Below are 23,937 nucleotides of genomic sequence, written 5' to 3'. Positions count from 1 at the left end.
TCGATATCTGGAATTAATCTTTTTCGATATGCAGTTAATTTCACACTTATTCTTTAATATGGCAGTGTTTCGTGTAACTGACGTTTGAATATAAAATAGAAAGTTACAAATAATTATATGATATTTCTTAATTCTTTCAATAGAATATTAAACACTTTTTTATTCGTGTTAAAAGTAAAATTCAGTGAAAAATATTCATTTAATTTACTTTATCCCGTGAATCTTTTCTGTAGGTATGTTAAAAGTATATATGTCTATATAAAAATACTAACATTTATTTTATTACAATAACTATTAAGTATCATCTGTCAAATTAATTAACTTAATATATTTTTTAAATATTTTATTATAACATTTTTCAATAATATATTATAATAAAATAATTGTCTAAGAAAATTCGAACGGTTTCTTTTTTGAATAGTTAAATAAATTTGAATAGAAGCATATTATTATGATTATAAAGATTTAATTCTTTGATAGGTCCGGTAGAGGCGCTGTAAGCAGTGAATCAAGATTATACATGGGAATATATGTCGAGTCTGACAAAAACGTAACGTAACTCTCGCACGCAAATTGAGTTACGCCTCCCTGTAATCGTGCGGTGAACGCCTAAACGCGGGTCGCGTGTGTTTCGTGAAGTTTTACATCGTTCCCGTTGCCGTTGTCTACGTCGTCGTGATTATCATCGTCGTCGACGTCGCCGTCACCGCTGCCGTCGTCGTAGTCGTCACCGTGTGATATCTAAAACGTTTATTGGAATATGATGATCTGATCGAAATTCAACATGACTATGAACTTCGCCGATTATTTTTGGGTGAGTGTTTTAATAGATATTAACTGTGAAAGTTAAAATTCATGACACATGTGACAGATAAAGAAGAAAAGGACGCTGCGATATTCATTTATTCTGTTGTCATTTGTTCATCGTTGTATTTCCTGTAATCGAGAACCTTTAGCGCGCGTCGATAATCGTTTAGGTTAGGTACGATTAATGATTCGTATTTTTTGTCAATTATCCATTATATTTAATTTATTTTTAAGAATTTCAATGCAATCAACGAAAAAAAATAAGATAAAAAAAGATGACACGTCTACAGGGTATAATGAGACGACAATGACAATGGACCCAGAACGTAAACTGACAGTTTTTCCTCTTTTTTTTTTTTTTATTTTTATTTAAACGTTTCTCCCCATATACATTTGATTGTAATTAGAAAAAGCGAAAGGAGAAAAAAAAGAGAAAGATTGAGAGAAATCATTTCCTTGTCTCGTTAAGCGAACTTTCAAGCTTTCTCTCTACACGCTTATTTTCAGTTGCGTCTTGCATACGTAAGGGAGTAAGAGTAACAGCAGAACGATGCACGCGTTTACATGTATGGATATGCATATGCATATGTATGTGCATATGCGTAACGTATATACATATATAAGTCCGTCGTATCATGCACTTGCACATGCGCATATGCATCATATATCTAACGTGCCACGCTCGTTTGTTCCGTCCTTGATCGTGCAATCTTCCAACCAACGAGAAGCGACTCGTTCGAGCTTATGCAGCCACCAAGTAGTACATGCCTTTCATTTTACCCATTCAATTTATCTTAGAGATTAGTTCTTTATTATCTTATATAAAACGCATCATAGATAAACGTATATATATATATATATAAGCCCAAGAAAAGTAATTTCTTGTAATCTGCATATTATTCAAATACATTAGGATTACGATGCGTAGTTTGAAGATGACAAGAGTGAAGTTTATAAATGTGAAAGTAAATGATACATAGTACTATCACATTTACTATGGGTAATTTGATCTTTGACATATCCCAATACTACCATAAAGTCGTTAAGTCGTCTATTACATGAATTCCAACGTTGCACTGTCGTTTTTTATTCCTATTTCTTTTTTCTATTCCTCTATTGTCTCTTTAATCTTTCAACTGTTTTTTGTTTCTATGTTTACTTGTTTGCCTTTTTCTTCTTTATTAATATTCATTTATTTTAAAACTTAGAGAGAAACATTTTGATGATTGTAATTCCAATAGAGAGAACAAGAAGATGAAAATATCAAATTATATATATTACAAATTTGAATGTTTACAATGGTGTCATTTTATTAACACTAAATATACCACCATTTTCAGTATACCTATTTCTACCACACTAGTCAAAATGACAGGTGTATACAAAAAAAAAAAATGCTTTTTAAGGCTTCCAGTCTTTATTTACTCTTAAAAAATAACAAAGAAATGTTTAACAATAATAATTTTAATAGATAAATGGATTTGTAAACATTATTAAATTATTAACAAAAATCAAATGTTACATGAAGTAGAAATTTTGAATAAAAATGGCCTGACCAGTCAAAATGACTGGGTCTGGTATATCTAGTGTTAATGAAACAGATAATTTCTTTTTAAATATATAGATATTTCTTTTTATTATCAGGAAACAGTATAAAAACAACTTTGGTCTTGGTAATATAATCTCCATTATTTTTTCATTTTATTTTATTTTTCTTTTGAAGAAGAAGAATACATTGTCACATTCTGATTTTAATGACGAGAGATGTATTTTTCCTTTTGCGTTATATTAAATGTCCACTGTACGATACGGATAAGATAGTGATAGTACGTTGTTTCCTTTTTCCTTTATTACTAATCACATTGAAACACGAAATTAATTTCTGTTAATATTTCACATTTTAAACAGTCATCTTCAATATAATATGTGGTTAAATATTATTCATTTTGTAATTATTATTCTGCATACATTTCGATTAATAGAAAATTGTATATGCAATGAATTATCGATACAATCGATAACTAACGATATAATTATATTATTCATTTATATAGATTATATTGTTATTACTTATTATATCATCGTATATTTTGTTTAAATTCGTAATAATTTTCTTTTATGTGAACTCTGATTGGATTGCCTACAAAACGCGGGAAAATAATATCTGTTTGAAATTGATTTCAATTTATATGCTAATTGAAAGATTACATTGAAAGTATATTTCTGATTAATCATTATTGTAGTAAGGTTTTTTTTATTTTTCCATAAAAAAAAAAAGAATGTTTATACGATTTATAGTCGGTGTTAAAATGATCATAGGTCGCCCCCTCGGAATTGTAATAATAGCCCACTTACGCTTCATCTCTTTCTTTTATTACATTACACAACTGATACGATATGTATGTAGCTTACGTTTATAAATGTAGTCTCTTGAGTAATATTGACATTATTCAAGATATATTTTAAGTACTATATATATAAGTAATATTATCTAATTACATTTACATAAGTTAAATAGAAACATTATTGATTGTATATTCCATTAGTTAATTTTATTCATGTCACAATTTTGATAATTTTGAAAATAATTGAAAACAAAGATCCGTTTGGAATGATGATAGGTAATGACGAATAATTCTTGATTTTAAGGGCGAAAAAAATAATGGATTTGACGTGTTGTACCATAACATGAAGCATGGTGCAATAGCCAGTAAGGAATTAGCAGAGTTTCTAAGAGAACGATCTGCCATTGAGGAGAACAATTATAAACTCTTAAGTAAAGTAGCTAAACAAGCAAGTAACAGCAGTAGTACTCAAGGTACATTTGCACCAGTTTGGGCTGCACTAAGAGGTGCAGCTGAAAAACTCGCTGGTCTGCATCTGCAGATGGCCCAAAGAGTTGCTGAACTTATAAAAGATGTATCCAAATATGCCGATGAACTCCACAAGAAGCATAAAGCTGTACGTAAATAATTATTAACAATTGCCCAAAAACATTTATAAAAAGAACAATCGAAAATTGTTTTATTCGTGAGCATAAGAATGACTGTGTTGAACATATATATATACTAAAAAATAATCATAGAATGATAGTATATTGTAAATAATGGATTATAATTATTATCTTCTATGTACACAAGCATTCTGCCATGCCCCATATGCATACACATTGATATACAATGTTTCAAGATAAGTGTTTTACAATATGTAATGATAAAATTATAAAAGATTGAATCATCAAATGTATTTTATGATTTTCTACAAGTCATGACAGAATCAAGTTTTCATATGTTTCTTTTTTTCTTGTATTATATTTCACTTGTCCTTAAGGCATTATGTATCTCTATGTGTAATATGCATATATATGTTTTTATTCATTGTGAGAATGAATATATCCGTTTATATTGTAATAATATTCAGGTGAAAGAAGAAGAATCCTCGACTTTAGAAACAGTACAAAATATACAAGCCATTACTGTAACTTTACACAAAGCAAAAGACTTATGTACGCAAAAAGGCAATGAATTGGAAAAACTTAAGAAAGACAATGCTAGCCAGAAAGAATTGGAAAAAGCAGAAGCAAAATTTAAAAAGGCACAAGATGACTGCAAGACATTAGTTGAAAAGTATACGTTAATAAGAAATGATTTTGAAACAAAAATGACTCAGGCTTGCAGGGTACTTATCATAATTATCTGTTACACGCTGAATCTTCCTGAAATAATATGGACAAAGATTTGTTATGATACATTAATGAATTTATTGCTTTCATTACTAAGCGATTCCAAGACGTCGAGGAAGCACATCTGAAACAAATGAAGGAGTTCTTGAATGTTTATGCAGATGTCTTACAGTTGAATCATGAACAAGTTGGTCAGGTACACGTGGACTTCAAGCGACAATGTTTAGAAATGACTGTTGATAAATTATTGGAACAATTTGTTCAAAGTAAAAGCACAGGCTTAGAAAAACCAGGTAATAAAAGAAATAATGAAAGAAATGAAATATCGTAAACTGAGAAGATTAGGGATTGGTTATTGACATTTTGATTTTCTACAAACTAGGTGTCATCGAATTTGAAGATGTTATGATGAGTATAGCAGAGGTCACAGGGCATTCCCAATCCGAGGGAGGTGTAGAACCATCCAAGGATACATCAAAAGGAGCGAATGGTGAAACTGGTGTTGCTGGTAACAGTCACGATTCAAAACCAGATATGGGATTTAAAGGGGAGGGTTCTCGAATAAGTGGGGATAGGGAAATGGTGCAGGAAAAGGATAGAGAGAAAGAAAAACAAAGGGACAGGGACAGAGAACTGTCACATACGCAAGCCACCAAGGCTTCCCGCCGTACTACCTCTTTACTCAACCTGTTCATGTCCAACTCCCAGGGTAGGTTCCATTTAAGTTAAGCAAACTTTTATTCAAATTATCGTAATACATTAATCGCGAAAACGAATACCTACCTAAATGTAATAAAGCACGAAATGTTTGGATAAATATAACTTTGTTATTTTAGAGCTTTGCTAATATTGTAAATGCAACTAATCAATCAATGCTTAAATCTTCAATTTGATATTATAATACAATTAATAACAATTGGTCCTTATATACTTACACTATAACATAACTTTTTTTTTATAGAAATAAATAAAAAAGTTACTTCAAAGGTAGAAAATTGAAATATTCGACAAGGCCAATGAAATGTGTGTATATCGTGCACATTATATTTTGGTAGGTCTAGAATTTGAAATTTAACTATTTTATATTATATCATTGATGATATCACTTTATTACTAGTATATATTCCTCACTCGCCTGCTACAGCTAATGGCATTTATAAATTTGGAAATATATACATTTAGAGAAATATTTACAGTACAATTTGCTGGATTTGCAGTTGCTTGCGTGATTGTTGCATTATATCGCTTATGCATTATAATCTAACAGTATAGCAAAGAATAGTGTGCAGAATATAATGCGTTTTTATAAGGGAGAAGGAGAGGGTAATCATGTGGTTTTTTTTATTTTTTCTTTTTTTTTTTTTTTATAAAAACAGATAACATAAAGTGTGAACGTGAAAGAAGTCAAACTTCTAATCCGCAAATTTTCTTCCAAGTTCTATTTTAAGTGACACTCTTTTATTCTTTTTTTTTTTTTTTTTTTTTTTTTTTTGTAATAACTCCATTGACGACTAAATACACACAGCTTCATTCGAAACGTGCCAAATTTATGTAATTAATCTCATTGCTGCATTAATTGTTACACACATATATATAAATACATATATAAAGCATACAATGCATAAATACAAGTATTATATGTATTTGTACATATGTATAATGTGTATAAATAATAAGTTATAAATATCATTCCTCTGGAGTGCAATTACGTTATTGAATCTACAAGGATCATACCTGTTGATAACATGATGTTGAGATAAATAATAACAAGAATAAGCGAGAAAAAGGTTAATGGAGGTGGGAAATGTTCATAGAAGCGAATGATGAGTGCTGTTTCAGACAAGCAGAGACAAGCAGGATCTGGTTCTGCACCTGCAACTCCTCAGGGAAACAATCTACCTCCTGCTGTTCCACCTCCTACCATCTGCAGGAACCCTCTCAGAGGATCTAAATGTAACTGCCTATATTGCGTTTACCTGTGTTCCTACTGTTATCCACGATTATTGCAGAATAACTGTATCAGATTGCCATTTGTATATGTGTTGTTCATAAGGATTAATCATTTTCTTCTTCAATTTTATCATATTTTTGATATTATAAAATAACAGTATATTTATTTTTCAAATATACTGTTAACAAGTATATCCCTATACTTCTCTCATCTTCTCTCATCTGTAAAAGTATCATACAAAATGTATATATATATATATACGTGAACAAAGATAATTAAGTCTGTTATAACATGAATCGTTCGCTTATACTTTATAACAACAACAACAACAACAACAAAAATGTCTTAATCCAAACGTTTGCTGCTTTTAATCGTAAACAAAAGCTAATACTGGTAATCTTATACAGCAATTCTACATCCTAACTTACAAAAATGATATCAAAATTAAATACACTAACTTACTAGAAGATTAATCAATAATATAATGTTGAATACCGATGTAACAGGATTGAATGAATAATTTCTTTTGTTAAGTTTCAGTAAATGATGACAAGTTCTGTATAATTTGATAATTAACTGAACTTTATACAGACTCATTCTTCCTTCGATACTCTTTTACTCTTCTCATTCTTCTCATTCTTTCGCTCCCTATATATATATATATGGTGATTGATTATAAGAAAGCTATTTCAAAATCTTTTTCATTTAGTTTGATTTTAATGTTTAAGGAGGATGTAATAATATGAAATAACGTGTTCTTCAATGGATTTAGCAATGATGATGCACGTTAATACTTTCTTTCTTTTCTTTTGCACTGTTTTTTTTTTTTTTTTTTTTTCAAAACAAAAGGAGTGTATGTATGTTGTACGTATGAAAACATAAATACACTCATATTAAATAAATTTGAAAAGAATTTGTGAACAAAAATATATTTCGTTTTTGAATCATTTTATTCAAGGAATTTTTTTGTTTATTCGCTTGTATTTTATTTTTATGTTACAGAATACGTACACATTAGTATGTGTGTATGTAATTATTTTATATTAACGCATGCCACTCATGCAAATTGTGACCATGACAAATGCAATTTCATTTGCTTTTAAAAGCCTTTAAAACAAAAACATGAAAGAAGATAAGAATTCATATATCATTTTTTAAAAATCAAATATACTTTTTTTTGTTTTTTTTTTACATTATACAGTATGTATTCTTCACTTCTTTCAAAGTCAGACACTAATAATACGAAATATATGTGTGATTTTATTATTCTAAATGAAATATCTCATTGAAAAACAAAACAATTTTAATATTCAATGAAATTTACAATTTTCAATTTATGTGCTAATTGTTTTACAAACTGTATAATTACATCCTTTTTTTTACAAAATGTATAGATATCTATGTTTGTTCTTTCTTATAGATACTGCATTCTATAATTAATCGTCTCTTTCTGTCTCTCTCTCTCTTTCTCTATTTCTATAATTTATACAGTATATAAATACTAATCAACAAAATATATATATATATATACTCTATATTTACTGCTTTAGATCATTTCTATAGTAATTCTGGGGCTTTTATAGATCATAGAGCTGAGTAGAATGATTGTTCTTCAATCCAATAAAGAATTGTATTTGTTTTAGGGGGTGATATACATTATACATATGTGTATATTTTTATGTACGTATATACTATTTATATATATGTATATATACAGTATAATCCGAATATTAAATATATATATATATATATATACGTAAAATTATTTATTGAATTATAAACAAAATAGAAGAAGATACAAATTGATATAAAAGTTGAATTATGAAAATAATTCAAAGTTTACACTAAAATAATTTTTGTATAAAAACCAATATTTGTATGTTTGTTAATAACGCATATATATATTTGTTTAAATCGGATGTACTATATATGTGTGTGTATATATGTGTATATAAATTGTTTTTCTAACAATTGTCTCTGCAAGTATATGACGAGCTTTTTCTCTAATTACATATTATTATTCATATCATTGCTATAGAATAGTAATAATATTATTGTTATCTATCTTGTCTACTAATTTATGCTTTTTACGTATCATTTGACTAGATGCATAATTCATCTTCGTCTTTACTCTTGCTTTGTGCCATTAATATCATCTAAAATGAATCTATATATATATATATGTTTTCATTTTTAAACAAAATTTACACTCAAAAAAATATTATTAACCAGTTAAGTATGGCCGATGATCTGTGCGCAGAGTGCGCGCGCTCTCTGGTGTGTGTCGCGATAATCAAGCGATGTCGGATATAGTCGTCAAACACAGAATAAGTGGGCGCTGTTGTTAAAATATTGGATAGTCAAAAAAGACGACTTTATTTTAGAAAAATAAACAATTTTGTTAGTTATGTAGTATACACAGTTTCTTAATATATGAAGAACATATTATTTATATCATAATAAACAAACAAAAAATTAGATAAACAAATAATCGAATATTTATAAAAGTTCAAAATGTATTCTTGACTTTTTTTTATTTTTTTGTTTTCACCTTTAAACATTTGAAACATATTTAAATTTACGAATATAATTTAGTTTTTGTTACCAAAATGACATTAATTTAAACATGAAATTGTATAAGAAACTTTTACGCATGGATGTATATAGACGTAATAACAGGAAAATTCTTGTCACATCTCCATGACGAATATAGTCGTCAAACACACGCTTTATAACTGGTTATTAATATTATAAAACAACAATATAACAAACATAAAATCAAAGAAAACTCTCACTCATTCTTCACATTCATTTTTATACGTGTTTATTTATATTTTTGAACATTTATTTTTATATATATATATATAAATATTGTATATAAAAAAAAATAATTAATTGATATCGAAAGAAAATTTGAAAATTTTTGTAATTCCATTTTTTTTTTGTATATATATGACAATAATTATATATACATATTGTTTGTTTGTGCGTGTGTATGGCACAACCAACAAAGTAAGAAATAAGTCGATAAAAAATATGATATATATATTATATAATTATGATAAAGAACTTATTAAGAAGCAAAATGGAAGTCTCTGTACAAAAAGGGAGTTGGACTTGAATAATGTTGAAGCTCGAGTGTGGGGTTGTCTCCGACGGGGCCTCAGGTGAGCCATTATTTACGAATCCATGAATCCAAAACAAAATGAAAAGTTTCTCAAATTGAAAATAACTTTATTAAGTAACATGGCTCACTCTTATTGTGTTCAATTTATTTTCCAAGTGCACGTACTTATTTCAATAGCGTAATGTGATTATATTATTATTAATTATTATTATTTATTATTATTATTATTATAATTTATTATTATTATTTTGAGTAGATACGTCCTCATATAACATATCATTGATTGGTTATCCCTTTGAGGAGACTATACTGTTCTTACAAAATATATTTAAACTAACAAAGAGAGTTCTTAAAAAATTAGTAAATATATTAGATAAGAAAATCAATTTAAAATTACTGTAATATTATTTACATCTTACTCGAGCTCTCCTTGTAAGTTACATAAATCGTGTCATCGAGCTTCGCCAGAAAAATGTTTCACGATTATTTCAATTTCTTCTTTGACTTGTTCTTATTCTTCTTCTTCTTCTTCTTCTACTTCTTCTACTACTTCTTCTACTACTTCTATATTTACTTTTCTATTTCAATTTTAATAAGACGTCGTTTTAACCCTTTATAATTTTTAAATTGCACACATTTATAATTATATATTTTATGTTTTTGTTCATATCTATGGTAAGAATTGTGTTATGTAAAAATTATAGTATTATTTGTATTTGTATAATTAACAGTAGATATGCCACCATTTTCTACCACACTAGTCAAAATGATTGATGTATAAAAAAATGCTTTTTGAGACTCTTTCAGTCTTCATTTATTCTTAAAACATTAATATAATTAACAGTAGATATACCACCATTTTCTACCACACTAGTCAAAATGATTGGTATAAAAAAAAAGATGCTTTTTAAGACTCTACCTGCCTTAATTTATTCTTAAAAAAATAATAATAATTTTCATACAAAAATGGATTTATTTATAACATTTTTAAATAACAAATTTATTTACAGAACTCAAATGTTACAGTAAAAATGTGGAATTCAAATGAACCCCCCGACCAGTCAAAATGACTACTCTGGTATATCTAGTGTTAATATTATATAAAGGGAGTATATTATAATAATATTATTGATAATTTTGTAAAATTAATTAATAATTTTGTTGTTTCTAGGTAGAAAAAAAAAAGAAAAAAAAAAGATACAGTTTATTATAGAGGGTTAATACAAGACGTTTGTTTCTTCTTTTTCTTTTTAATCTAATTGTGATCGTACGTTTTAATCGATCCATTTTTTCATCCTAACATCATCTATAAGGATTTGATTAGATTGATTCATACGAATCAGCTAAAGAAACTATTGTTTATTGTTAGAAAAACAATTTACTCAAAATGTTGATTCTTTCGCTGGACTCTGTGTGATATATATATATATATATATATACACAGGAGAGCCGAGTTAAGTATGTATATACAAATTCGAAAAAAAAAGAAAAAACAGAAATAAAACCATTGAGAGAAGATGTGAAAAATATTAATATTACAAAAAGAACAAAAGATAAATAGAGTATATAAATAAATAAATCAGTGGTATAAATATACATAATAAATAATAAGAAAATGAATATTGGAAATATTTCAAAGAAAAACCTTGATCTTTAGAAATATTGTTCGAATGGGTGTATACCAATTTACTCAAGGCTATCCCTCTTTTTTTTTTTCTTTTTTCTTTATTCGAAAAATCTCTCTCTCTCTAGTCAATTTGGTGTTTGGGTTTTTTAATGGATTTTTGCCTAAAATAACGTCGCCTAGCTAATACTGCTCTATACTACTACACTTTCTTTGCTGTACAAAATCAAATATCGTGTATGTACAAGACTTTATACGATTACAAAACCAAAAAAAAAAAAAAAAAGAAAGATTTTAATAATAAGAACAATTATACACACAGTGCTGATATGCGTTTCATTTAACAAAAAAAAACATGTCTTATTTTTCATAAATGAAAAGTCAAAGTAGTATATCTTCCCTAGTAGCACAAAATATTGACAAATATTGAATACATGTGTATTTAATATTAAAAAAGAGATTCAATGTGTGTCTATTTAATATTAAATATAAATGTATTGAATATTTTTCAATATTTTGTTCTATTAGGGACGTTAAACTTGTTCTTCAGGCCACGTGTACCACCACCAGTAGCACAAAATATTGAAAAATATTCAATACATGTGTATAAAAGAGACTCAATGTCTTTTTAATATTAAAAATACACATGTATTGAATATTTTTCAATATTTTGTGCTAATAGAAGTTGTTGTACGTAATTACAAAATCATAGAAAAGAAACTTTGTCTTTTTCCACGTTCTAAAAAAAACAACTATATTTTCTTTGTATTATTTCTTTTTAAATCCTTGTTTAGGAATTCATATCAGCGTTTTAAAAAAAAGAAATTAAAAAAAAAGTTTCATGTAACATTTGCTTAATATACATAATATTAATTAGAATAAAAACTACTTTCTCTTCTTCTAGCTTCTTTTTGATCACGTTGCGCTATAATCTTTGAACACTTGGAAGGTAAAAGTTCTCTGGCCGTTATTAGCACACACATACATACATATTATACAAACATATATATATTTTTTTTAATTTTATATATGTATTATATATCTGTAGTAGCACAAAATATTGACAAATAATTGAATACATGTCTATTTAATATTAAATAATAATATTATATATTATAATAATATTGAACATGTAAGGGGGGCCTTCGGGGTAAACATCCTAAAAGGGTATACCTGAAATAAACTTCTTATCTTATCTTATTATAATAATATAAATATTATATTAATTATAATATTATATTAAAATAATATATTATTATATTTATTATATAATTTAATATTATATATAATTATAATATTAAATATATGTCTATTTAATATTAACTACACATGTATTTAATATTTGTCAATATTTTGTGCTACTACAGTATAATTTATCAATACATATATATATATATATATAATATATAATATTGCACACACATAGCTTCTTACAATGCAACACATTAGATAGATATACTGTATAACTGCGAGGGATATACAACACTTAACAGCGCAAATGTAGATCTCACTTATTTGAATTTTTTCAATAATATATTTCTATTATTCTTAAAAGCTGTTTAGAAAAAATTGTTCAACGAACGAGGATAAGTGAATTTCATGTATAAATTCGATTATAATATAGAATATGTTTTTTCTTTTTTTTTTTATATTTATTACATTTATTATTATTATTTACATTAGTGTGGATAGAATTTAGTACAAAATTCATTTAGCCCCATTCGTATGGATTTTTTTTTTGTTTACTATTGCTAGCTAATATTACTATGCAATTTGATTAGCATATTTAGAGTCTGTTATTGAAAAATAATTCTTAAATAATATATATATATATAATATCTAAAACAACATTAATAAAAAAAAACAAAAGATATTTCTCAAAAGTACATTTTATTTGAAAATGTATCGGTACTCAACAATTTATAATTTCTGTATTTTATTTTTATTTTTGTTTTGTTTTTTTATATTTAAAAAAAAAAAAAGAAAAAAAAATAACAAAAGAAAAGAAAACAAGAAAAACAAGTCAGGCGTAGAAGTTAATTAAAAAAAAAAAAAAAAAAAAAGAAAAAAAAACTGATTTGTTTAAAATGATTTAAAAAAAAATTCTCTTGAATATATAAAAATATATATATATAATAGCTTTATTATTTGATTGTGATAAATAAATATTTATCAGCAGCTTGTAAAATGCAAAAAAAAAAAAAAAAAACTGCTGTGACGCTGCGAAGTATCATCATTGGTTTTTTTTTTTTTTTTTTTTTTTCTTCTTTTGGGCTATATTCCAAGCAAAATTAGTTTAGTTTACAAATGCACCATTTTTTAAAGCGTTAATGTAAAAAAAAAAAATATACAAAACGCTTTTTAATTATATATGCAGCAGCTCTTTTAAAGATAAGGTTACATACAAAATGAAATATATAAATATACGCGAAGCGATGACACTATTTGCAAATAGTATTTTTTTTTTTTTTGTTTGTTTGTTATATATATATATAAATATAAATGTGTCCCTGTTTTTTTTTTTTTTTTGTAATCTCTAGAAAAAGTAAATTGTTGTTTTCTACTAAATTTAAATCTGAATAACGTTATTCTTGTTTCATTGCTTATGTTCAATCTGTCTACAATCTACAGGGTTTCTTCGCAGCAGAAGGGAAAAGAGGAAGGAAAAAAAGGCGAAGAAGAAGAAGGATATTATAGAAACAAGCAGTAACAAAGAAGAAAAGTCTGACCTGTCAGTATAAAAATGTTCAGCAGACCCGGTGCATATAAAAACAAGAATGAATCATATATTTGTTTAGCATTTACATTTATATTTAAACTGATCTAAATGTGTTCATTTATCTTGAATTTCACTTATTTCATTCATGACTTCATTAAATATTTTACTTGTTTCTATTCATGATATAAATTCATAATTAAAAGATAATGTGTGTGTGTGTATGTGTGTATGAATACACAAGGACAAGAAAGAAATAGAGTTGATTTTTTCATAATTGCACTGGGCCTGCTGGAAAATGTAATTGAATAAATGATTAATAAAATTTGCATATTAAATGATATAGGGAAGATAAAGAAGATAGTAGAAAATCTGAAACACCAACGCCAGAAGTAGACGAAGATGGATTTTGTATCAGACCAAAGCCTGATCCTTGGGAAAACGAGAAAGGATTTTATTCTAGTTCGGATACAGATTCGGAGGATGAAAGGGAAAGGAAAATACGAGTTGAGATCAAACCTCTTAGTAATGGAGCAGCACCGATGAGTGCAAGTGTCGATGAATTAAGAGCAACAGTTGAAAATTTATCTTTGTCACCTGCCCCAACAGTGAGTTTTATATTTACAATCTAACCCTTTTTTCAATCATGTTTTTTTTTTCTTTTTTTGAAAACCCTCCGGTATGCAAACGGTTAAATTATATTATATAAATAAAATAAGACAAATAAAATGGTACATATCTCTAATACAACATCTAAATTGGATGTCTTTATATATGATTACATCGTTGATTTGTAATGACTCTTTATTATATACTAGGGACGTAGAGGTTCCAACACTGATTCAGATCATCACATGAAGAGGTCTCAATCAGTATCTCAACAGCTAGGAGGCAAGCCAAGCTCGGATTTACTGGGCCTAAATTTATTTAATCCCAGCAGTACGCCATCCAGTGCCTCTACTCCAACCGGAAGTCATCCTTATGCACCCTTACAAAGTCCACCGCCTCTTTCTTCATCTCCAATACCACAACAACCGCAACCTCCTCAATCTGCGCCACCATTACATCAACATACACGTTTCCAAGGTTTGTTTGTTTTTATTTAATACAATTCATATAATATATTTTATTACGATCAATGACATTTTGTAATATAAATCTTATATTGTTTTTTTTTCTGTTGTTACAGATGGCGATTTATTCTCAGAAGTTGGTGACATTACACCAACTTTACCACCTAAACAATCCGCATCTTCAACGCCTACAGGATCTATCATTATTCCTAGACCGCCATCTCGAAAAGGTGAAGGACCATCCCCAAGAGGAAGAAATTCACCTGCTCCTATATCCAGAGCTGATAGTGTTGCCAGTTTAGAATTTCGTACAGCAGGAGTTGGAGTAGGATCTTCTAGAGGACCTTCACCGTTAACTATTGGCCTTGCCGATACCATTCCACTAGCTGTGGCGTTTCATGAAATAGTTCATTCCTATTTTAAAGGCACTGACGAAACTCGATGCCAAGTCAAACTCAGCGGTGACATGATGTTGTCTTTTCCTGCTGGTATTGTTGCGGTATTAGCAAATAATCCAAGTCCAGCTAAGCTTACTTTCCGCGTGAGAAATAGCAACAGACTTGAAAGATTACTTCCTAATAGCCAACTCGTCAGCATGTAAGTAAGTCATGGTTTATAACGATAAGAATATTTCTTCTTCTTCTTCTTATTATTATTATTTTTATGTGCATTCAATTGTTCTGATAATTATTATTTATAAATAATTTCTTCTTATCTTTTTTTTCTTTTTTTAGGGATGCAACTCAAACTACCGTTGATAGTACAATTTTCGAGTTTAATATGAGTGCCTTAACTACGTTGTTGCGACGACAGGCAGAACAAAATCCGTCGGCCTCCTATTTTAATGTAGATATATTGAAGTATCAAATTAAATGTAAAGAAGGCGCGGGTTCCTGTCCCTTTCAATTAGTTGCATATTGGAAATGTGAATCTACTCATACCGATCTAAAGGTATTTATTATAAGTATAATTTAGAAATATTGACAAATTTATTAAATACTGATTTATATATATATATATATTTCTTTTTAGATCGATTATAAATATAATAGCCGTGCAATGGCCTCACCAAGTCCACTGTTAAATCTTCACGTAGCAGCACCTATCGATGGTGGCTTTAAGACTCTTAATAGTAAACCTACAGCCCAATGGCTCGCAGATACAAATCGCGTATTATGGAAATTTACTGAATTGTCCCAACATAGCGAAGGTAATGGTGTGGGTTCTTTAAAAGCAAGAGTTGAACTTGAACGTGGACCAGGTACTCAGGGAACTATATTTACTCAATTTAATTGCGAGGGGACCACACTGTCAGGTGTTGAATTTGAACTTTTAGGTCCTGGTTATAGACTAAGTTTAGTAAAACGCAGATTTGTATCTGGTAAGTGCAATTATCTTGTTTCTGTAAATAATATTCATTCATTTATAACATCCAAAATATAGATAGAGATAGGTAGATACATTTTACTAATTCCCCGAAGGGTTACACTCCTTTTACAATTATAATCCTTAACCTATCTTAACACTACTCTCTCCTTTGCTTCTCCTTTTCCCCTACCCTAGTCCCACAACCCCACTTCTACCTCCATCACTCCCAACCTTGTTCCTCCTTCCCTATAAGAGAGGAGAACCCTCTCATTCAAAATCTCTTTCATCTTTTCTTCTATTCCTTTCCCGTCCTCCTCACCTATCGTTCTGATGCAGCCTTCCAACAAATGCTCCTCCCACGTCTCTCTCTCTCTCTCACCCACACACCCTGCATCCTCCTCCTCCTCCCTTCCCTCATCTCATTCCCTAATCTGCCACCTCTCCTGCCACCTTTTTTCCTCCTTCTCAATCTCTTCTCAACTCTCAACAACCTCCTCCTCTCTGAACATCCAAAATATATATGTATACTAATTAATTATTTATTAACTTGTTGTATATATGTATATATAGAAAATTGTTATAATTATAGGAAAATATATATGTGATGGAGATTCAGATGCACGTACAAGATATGCTGCACCACCACCATCCAACGCTGTCTGACAATTTCCAGAATGGATAGCTCAGTGGGGAAAGCAACCGATTTAATATTGGTATTTGCTTATTCACTCACTGCCTACTTTCAGGGCATATTTCACAAAGTTAAAACTTTAAATTAACGCGAAAGAAATTGTGTTGAATATCAAAATAATTATACACATGTGATGATATAATTCTACAAAAAAATAAATAAATAAATGAAAGAATTTTTTATTTCTTTTGACAATTATTGTCTTCATATTTTTTTTCATTTTCTTTAATTGTTTTCTTTTTGACTTCTTTTCTTTTCTTTTCTTTTCTTTTCTTTTCTTTTATGTTGTACAAGGATATAATATATAAAACATAAAATAATTATGTTGAATTTTTTTGTTTAAATAATGAAAGAGAACAAATATTTGTGGTTACATGTGTAAGCTTTTTGGATATTCAATACATTACATTCGCAGCAATACTCGCCAGTGTTTTAATCTCTTTTCATAATCAAAATATCTAATATGAATGTTTTTACATGAAGGCTCAACTAAAAAGAAAGAAAAACAAAACAGCAGTATAAAACTATTTTTATCTTATTAAATATTTTTCGTTAATTTGTTTTCTTCGTAGAGACATTACATTATTACATTTAATTACATGAGAGATACTACACGTTTAGAAATTTTAAAAATAAAAACGAAATATTTGTATACTTAGCAGGAAAGGTGTATATACACACACATACATACATACATATATATATATATATATATACTCGAATATAATTTTCAATAGAAAAAAAAAAACAAAAAAAACAAAGAAATTATAATTGTGTACAGAAAAACAAAAAGCTTTTGTGCAAAAGATAAGAAAAGAAAAGAAGAAAAAAAACAACTCGTTTATAAGAATAAATAATAATTCTCATTTTATGGACTACAAACGATGACATATATAATAATTACATAAAAATGGTCATTTTTTGTTGTAAAACTTGTTAAAAATTGTGTCGTGCGTCGTTTATTAATTCTAAGGATGAAAAAAATCTGGATACAAAAAAAAAAGTTTAGATAAAAGTATATAATAATTATTCACTTGAAAAATGATGATAGGATTTAATTGATGATTACTAATTTAATAATTCAATGGAATAGCTTTAATGATATAATACATCTTTACCATATGCAGTTTGATAAGTAAAGAATAATTTGTAAAAAAAAAAAAAGGTTTAACGATGAAAATTTAATGTTTATGCAAGAACCAAAGGTTTATCATTTCTTTTAACACACAGTTTCAATTTTAAGAAATTTTCTTCTTAATAATATTTAAGTTTACAAATGGTCTTCAATATTAATCTTTATTATTATTATTATTATTATTATTATTATTATTATTATTTCACGAGATACATATAACTATATATATATATATATATATATTGAAATAGATTTTTTTATATATCATTAACCATGGTAATAAACCAACGTTTCATTTCCCAAATAATTATCTCAAGTATTACTTTTGCATTTATGCTGAAATCACTTGCCTATACTTGCCTTCCATAATTATATAATACAGTTACACACACATTACAGTTCAATTCAATTTTAAGTTTAATTTCTTTAAATGAAAGAAATGTTTCAATTATATGAAATTATCATTTTGTTCAAACAACTATATAGATGATACTTACAATTATTTACACTCATATATATATATATATATATATATATATATATATATATATATACAAAATAACAACAAAATAATTTTAAGCAGATTCAAATTTCGTATTGTTTTTTTTTTTTATTATCAAAACTAATTTAGATCAATAATATCTGTATATATTCTTTACTGCGTCATACTATATATGGATGATATTATGAAATGGTAACGTATATTAATGTGCAAATTATATGAATTTAAGAAATTAGTTGTGCTTTAATTACGTTACTATAATAAATAACAAAGAAAATAATAATAATAATTAAAAAAAAAAAACAACTAACTTGTATAACCACAAATTAAAATTTAACCAGTTAAGTATTGGCCGATGGATCTGTGCGCAGAGTGTGCGCGCTCTCTGGTGTGTGTCGCGATAATCAAGCGATGTCGGATATAGTCGTCAAACACAGAATAAGTGGGCGTTGTTGTTAAAATATTGGATAGTCAAAAAAGACGACTTTATTTTAGAAAAATAAACAATTTTGTTAGTAATGTAGTACACACAGTTTCTTAATATATGAAGAACATATTATTTATATCATAATAAACAAACAAAAAATTAGATAAACAAATAATCGAATATTTATAAAAGTTCAAAATGTATTCTTGACTTTTTTTATTTTTTTGTTTTCACCTTTAAACATCAAATTGTAAGAAACTTTTACGCATGGACCGGATATATAGACGTAATAACAGAAAAATTGTTGTCACATCTCCATGACGGATATAGTCGTCTAAACACGCTTAACTGGTTAATTGTGGATATTTATGTATAATATTATTATTTGGCCATTTATTATTTGATACGTAAACGGATACTTTTCTGTATCTGTTTTGTTATAAAACAAAATTTAACAACAAAAAAGAAGCTTTCATTATTAATGTTCCTATAATATATATACATATATATACAGGATGTTTCATAATGAATGTAAAGAAAAGAAAAGAAACACAGTTTATCGAGGAAGTCATTTTAAGGAAAAAAATGTCCTACGAACATAGGTCTTATAATTAAAAGTATCGTGTAATTGTACTAAATCAAGATTACATTGTATGAATTTATTATGGTAGTAATAATAAAAATTTGATATTCTATAAAATAAATCTATAAAATTGGACCTATGTTTAGATTATATTTTTTTCTAAATGATTTATTTATATATGCATATACAGGGTATCATGAGGTAAGTGTTAGGCAGAATAACACTTTAACTAATAATAGTATCTAATAGACAAATGTCTATAAACATTTATTTTTATTATTTATAAAACTTTGAAACTGTATTTTTAAAAGATAATTACGATATTATATATTTTACTGCGCTTCTTGCATAATGCTGCCAACTTCATTTCTAAATAGAAGTATCTCAGTACCGTATAATTTTTGAATATTATTTACAATTTACAGTTACAAAAAGTAATCAAGTTATTTTTTTCTTTTTTTTTTTTTTTTTTGTAATTGATACATTTATTTTAAATGTTTTAATATTTTCATATAAAATATTAAAAATATTTCAATACTTTTTATATAAAATAAAATATTTATTTAAGTGACAGATATATATATATCTCAAGATAATCCTGTATATGTATATGTATATGTAATTTCATTTTTATTCATAAAAGAATTTTCTTTAATATACGATACTCATTTTATTTTATTTTATTTTATTTTATTGTATTTTATTTTATTTTATTTTATTTTATTTTATTGAGAGAAATAATATTAAATAACGATAACATTAGTGACCACTCCATTAACTGTGATTCTTTATAAATCAAAGTTCTTACATTTCATCCATCAATTTAATCTTTGATCAAAATATTAGTATTATTAATACTTATTCCCATTATTTATAATAAGTGTATTTTAAAACGATTATTAATGATATTTTTTAATATTATTATATTACTTAGAAATACATAATAATCTTATGGAATGTATACCTTAGATGATTTATAACATCATATATTATATTTAATATAATAATAATCTTAATGTGTATACCACAATTTTGTCATAAGTAGTGGAGTGGTTTCCAATGAATCGACTGAAACTCCCTGTGATATGCAGATGTCACTATAATTTCGTAATAAACATTTGTACAACATGTTCAGATAAATTAATTATTTATACGACCTATAATTCAAATTTATCTCTTATTACTTTTACTTTCAGTTTTTTTAATATATGAAATAACTTATAGATTTTTGGCCTTCCTCTCCCCCTGTTAATAGGCAACATTTTGTACATACATGCATGAACGTTAAACTACATATATGTAAGCACATAATCAACAGTATACAATTTTTTTATTATACATATTTATATAAAATATATGACACATAATGCATACATAGACATGCTTGTATAATACAGACCACAGATGAATAACATTTAGGATTTTAAAAGTGTTATTTTTGATGAAGATTTAATGAACTTGATTTTCTTTATTTTTATTCGTCTTATTAAATGATTGTTTCAATTCTTCATGTAGTAACATAAATTCCTCAGAAATATAACGCAAAATTCTTCGTTCATATTCTTGTCTCTTCACATAAGCAAGTGCTTCCTAAAGTAAACAACAACAGAACATTAATAATAATATATAATAACACATATTTAAATTTTTATCTACATATACATATACAGTGTCATGTAACTATTGGTACAATTAAACAGTGGGTTACATTAAAGCAATTTTTATTCTACATTATTGACTTAGCTTTTCATGTAGAGAAACTTCCTGCTCACTTATACCATCAAATATAAGTTATTAGATAACTTATTGTAATTAGATAAGTTACAAGACATCCTGTATATTATCTTTTATTCATTTTAGATAATAAATAATCATAAGATTACATCACGTGGTACGAAATATTCCTCTCTTGTTTTTGGTAATCCAAGATAATATTTTTTATTGTTCAACATTGTTTCATCAACTGGATCAAATAATAAATAACTTTCAACTGCTTTTGATGCTGCAGCCAAATTTCCTACTGTATAAAACAATATACATTAAATCATAAATCATATATTATTTTATAATTTATCCTTTATAAAATATTTACGTTTGTAATAAGCAAATTGTAAATAATTGTAATGACTTCTCAATAAGTCATCACGATGTTCTCCATTCACATAATTAAGTAAACGTGAACAACTACGTTTACATTTCAAAGAATAAGTAAAATGATCTAAAAAATAAAACAACATATTATTTTCTAATGTTTTTAATGTTTTAAATGTTGTTTAATGTTTTGTATTATTAATGTTCTGTTAAAAATGTAACCCTTTGTATTCTGCACAACTTTCGACATCGGAGTGATAGGTTAGAATCACGATGTCTCATACGGTGTGAGACAGCGGAGTGCAAAGGATTAATATTATATTTCTATTTATTTACTTGCTATTAAAGATGTAAATTCAGGATGCCATCCTTGATCGAAAGGTCCTTCACAATAGATTCTACATTCATTTTCTAAGTTGAAATAATCTCTCAAAGATTGTTCAAACAATTTAATTGATTCCTTATAATTTTCCTTCTCATATTCTGACATACCAGTAACATAAGAATTTAAGAAATGTGACATCTCCAGATTAGAAACATTATCAGCATGTACACCTGGTAAAGTGAGATAATGTCTCAAAGTGTTAACACTGACATTATGGTGAGGGTGCATAACCAAAAAAGTGAAAACTGCATTAGCTGCATCTTGGAAAAGATTTTTCTATGTGCAATTTAAAAAGGATTAGAAGTATACTAAAAATTTATATCTAAATAAAACTATTTTCTATTATAAATATTATAACAATGATTGTAATTATTGAATTACCTGATAATAACATATATGCAAATATTCATAAACATGGTGATCGAGGAATTTCCTTTCTATATCCATTGGTAATCGTTTAAGTTTTTCCTTGTTAGCAATATCCTTGTAATCTTGATTACATCTCATTAAACAAAGTGTTTGACGTATTTTTCTTTCATAAAAATGTAAATCTTCTATATTTTCTGGATAAAATGGTTCCCATCCTTCCGCTTCTATCGCACAATTTTGTCGACATTTTATTATCGTTTTTTTGTAGATTTTATACCTGTGTACATAAAACAATTTTGATAAACAATCATACACAATAATTTAATAAAAGAATTATCACAGAGTTCATTGAATCTGATAGATAAACAAATAGTTAAATATAATAACTATTATTAATGTAATCAAATTAAATGTTACAAAGATTAGTAAATAATACAAATATTTTTATCATTATTAAATCCAATAACCTAACTATACTTAACAATGATTAAATAATATTTGTAAAAATATCTACCTTGTTATAAACTGTTAGGTTATTAAATATGAAATGTCTGATTTCTAGATGAAATAAGAATAATCAGACATTTCATAGTTAACCTAAAAATAATCTCTTGAATATGAGTATGACAAACTTTATCAATAATATCTTTAATGCTAGTAATCAAACATTTCATAGTTAATAACCTAAAAATAATCTCTTGAATATGAATATGACACACTTTATCAATAATATCTTATCAAACGTACCCTTGTATAGCTTCAGTAAATCTTTTAACACACTCATCCCAATCTTCACTTAAATAAGCTTCCACAGCACTCTCGTATAACTCCGATAATGTTAAATTTGTATCTATTGTTTTGAAGGAATCTTCATTTTATATTGAAACATAACCTCTCCTACTTTTCAAAAATTCTTACCAATGTCTACATCAGCGAGTGTCCACGTCAAATAATAAAAAAATATTAATAAAACTGTATAAACTTTCATGTCGTTAAACATAAAATTAATATTATGTAATGTATTAATAATTTCAATTGAATTATCTATTAATAACGATGATTATGGTAATGATGTTGAAAGAAGTAATACAGATTCAAGAAAGGCAATCTGTATTACACTGCTATATGTGTATATATGTTGTATATATGTAGTGCTCACCATAGAATGTATTATCACACATATATATCACATATATATATATATATATATTATACATGATGATCTAGACCTATTTATCTTTTTAAAAGATTATATAGCTACAGTATTTCCAAGATATGCGTTTAATTCGTTCATTTATCATATGACAAAATTTGTTTCCTAATATCTTATTGTTCATGGAGTATACAGATTCAAATGAACAACAATTATTGAAGCATTCTCAAAGCATTCTACGGGTCAATATTAT

General features: G+C 27.0%; 2 protein-coding genes across 4 annotated transcripts; one reads left to right on the top strand and one right to left on the bottom strand.

The window, feature by feature from the left end:
- The first annotated feature begins 519 nt into the window (after nucleotides 1–519).
- On the top strand, nucleotides 520–17,550 carry LOC107072872 (F-BAR domain only protein 2). 2 transcript variants are annotated; one of them, XM_015333159.2, is made up of 13 exons: nucleotides 520–814; nucleotides 3,457–3,768; nucleotides 4,228–4,485; nucleotides 4,587–4,782; nucleotides 4,872–5,198; nucleotides 6,329–6,442; nucleotides 13,823–13,922; nucleotides 14,254–14,515; nucleotides 14,726–14,993; nucleotides 15,097–15,577; nucleotides 15,715–15,931; nucleotides 16,013–16,361; nucleotides 16,938–17,550. In XM_015333159.2, exons 1-13 carry the CDS (start codon nucleotides 785–787, stop codon nucleotides 17,009–17,011), a joined length of 2,988 nt encoding a protein of 995 aa, XP_015188645.1. In that variant the 5' UTR covers nucleotides 520–784; the 3' UTR covers nucleotides 17,012–17,550. The 2 variants fall into 2 exon arrangements, with proteins under 2 accessions (XP_015188645.1, XP_015188647.1); XM_015333161.2 differs by lacking the exon at nucleotides 6,329–6,442 and having other exon boundaries at nucleotides 522–814; nucleotides 4,872–4,997.
- Nucleotides 17,551–20,999: 3,449 nt separating this feature from the next.
- On the bottom strand, nucleotides 21,000–23,675 carry LOC107072857 (prolyl 3-hydroxylase 1). Of its 2 annotated transcripts, none has more exons than XM_015333129.2 (7): nucleotides 23,450–23,675; nucleotides 23,279–23,399; nucleotides 22,544–22,808; nucleotides 22,114–22,438; nucleotides 21,779–21,904; nucleotides 21,570–21,706; nucleotides 21,000–21,276 (listed from the first exon to the last, which is right to left on the bottom strand). In XM_015333129.2, exons 1-7 carry the CDS (start codon nucleotides 23,529–23,531, stop codon nucleotides 21,136–21,138), a joined length of 1,197 nt encoding a protein of 398 aa, XP_015188615.2. In that variant the 5' UTR covers nucleotides 23,532–23,675; the 3' UTR covers nucleotides 21,000–21,135. The 2 variants fall into 2 exon arrangements, with proteins under 2 accessions (XP_015188615.2, XP_015188616.2); XM_015333130.2 differs by having other exon boundaries at nucleotides 23,279–23,381.
- Between the last annotated feature and the right edge of the window lie 262 nt (nucleotides 23,676–23,937).

Source organism: Polistes dominula, unplaced genomic scaffold, assembly GCF_049000335.1.
Source record: "Polistes dominula isolate Pdom_NZ unplaced genomic scaffold, Pdom_raw_medaka scaffold_35, whole genome shotgun sequence".
Classification (NCBI taxonomy): Eukaryota; Metazoa; Arthropoda; class Insecta; order Hymenoptera; family Vespidae; genus Polistes; species Polistes dominula.
This window is presented reverse-complemented; position numbering and strand designations above follow the sequence as displayed.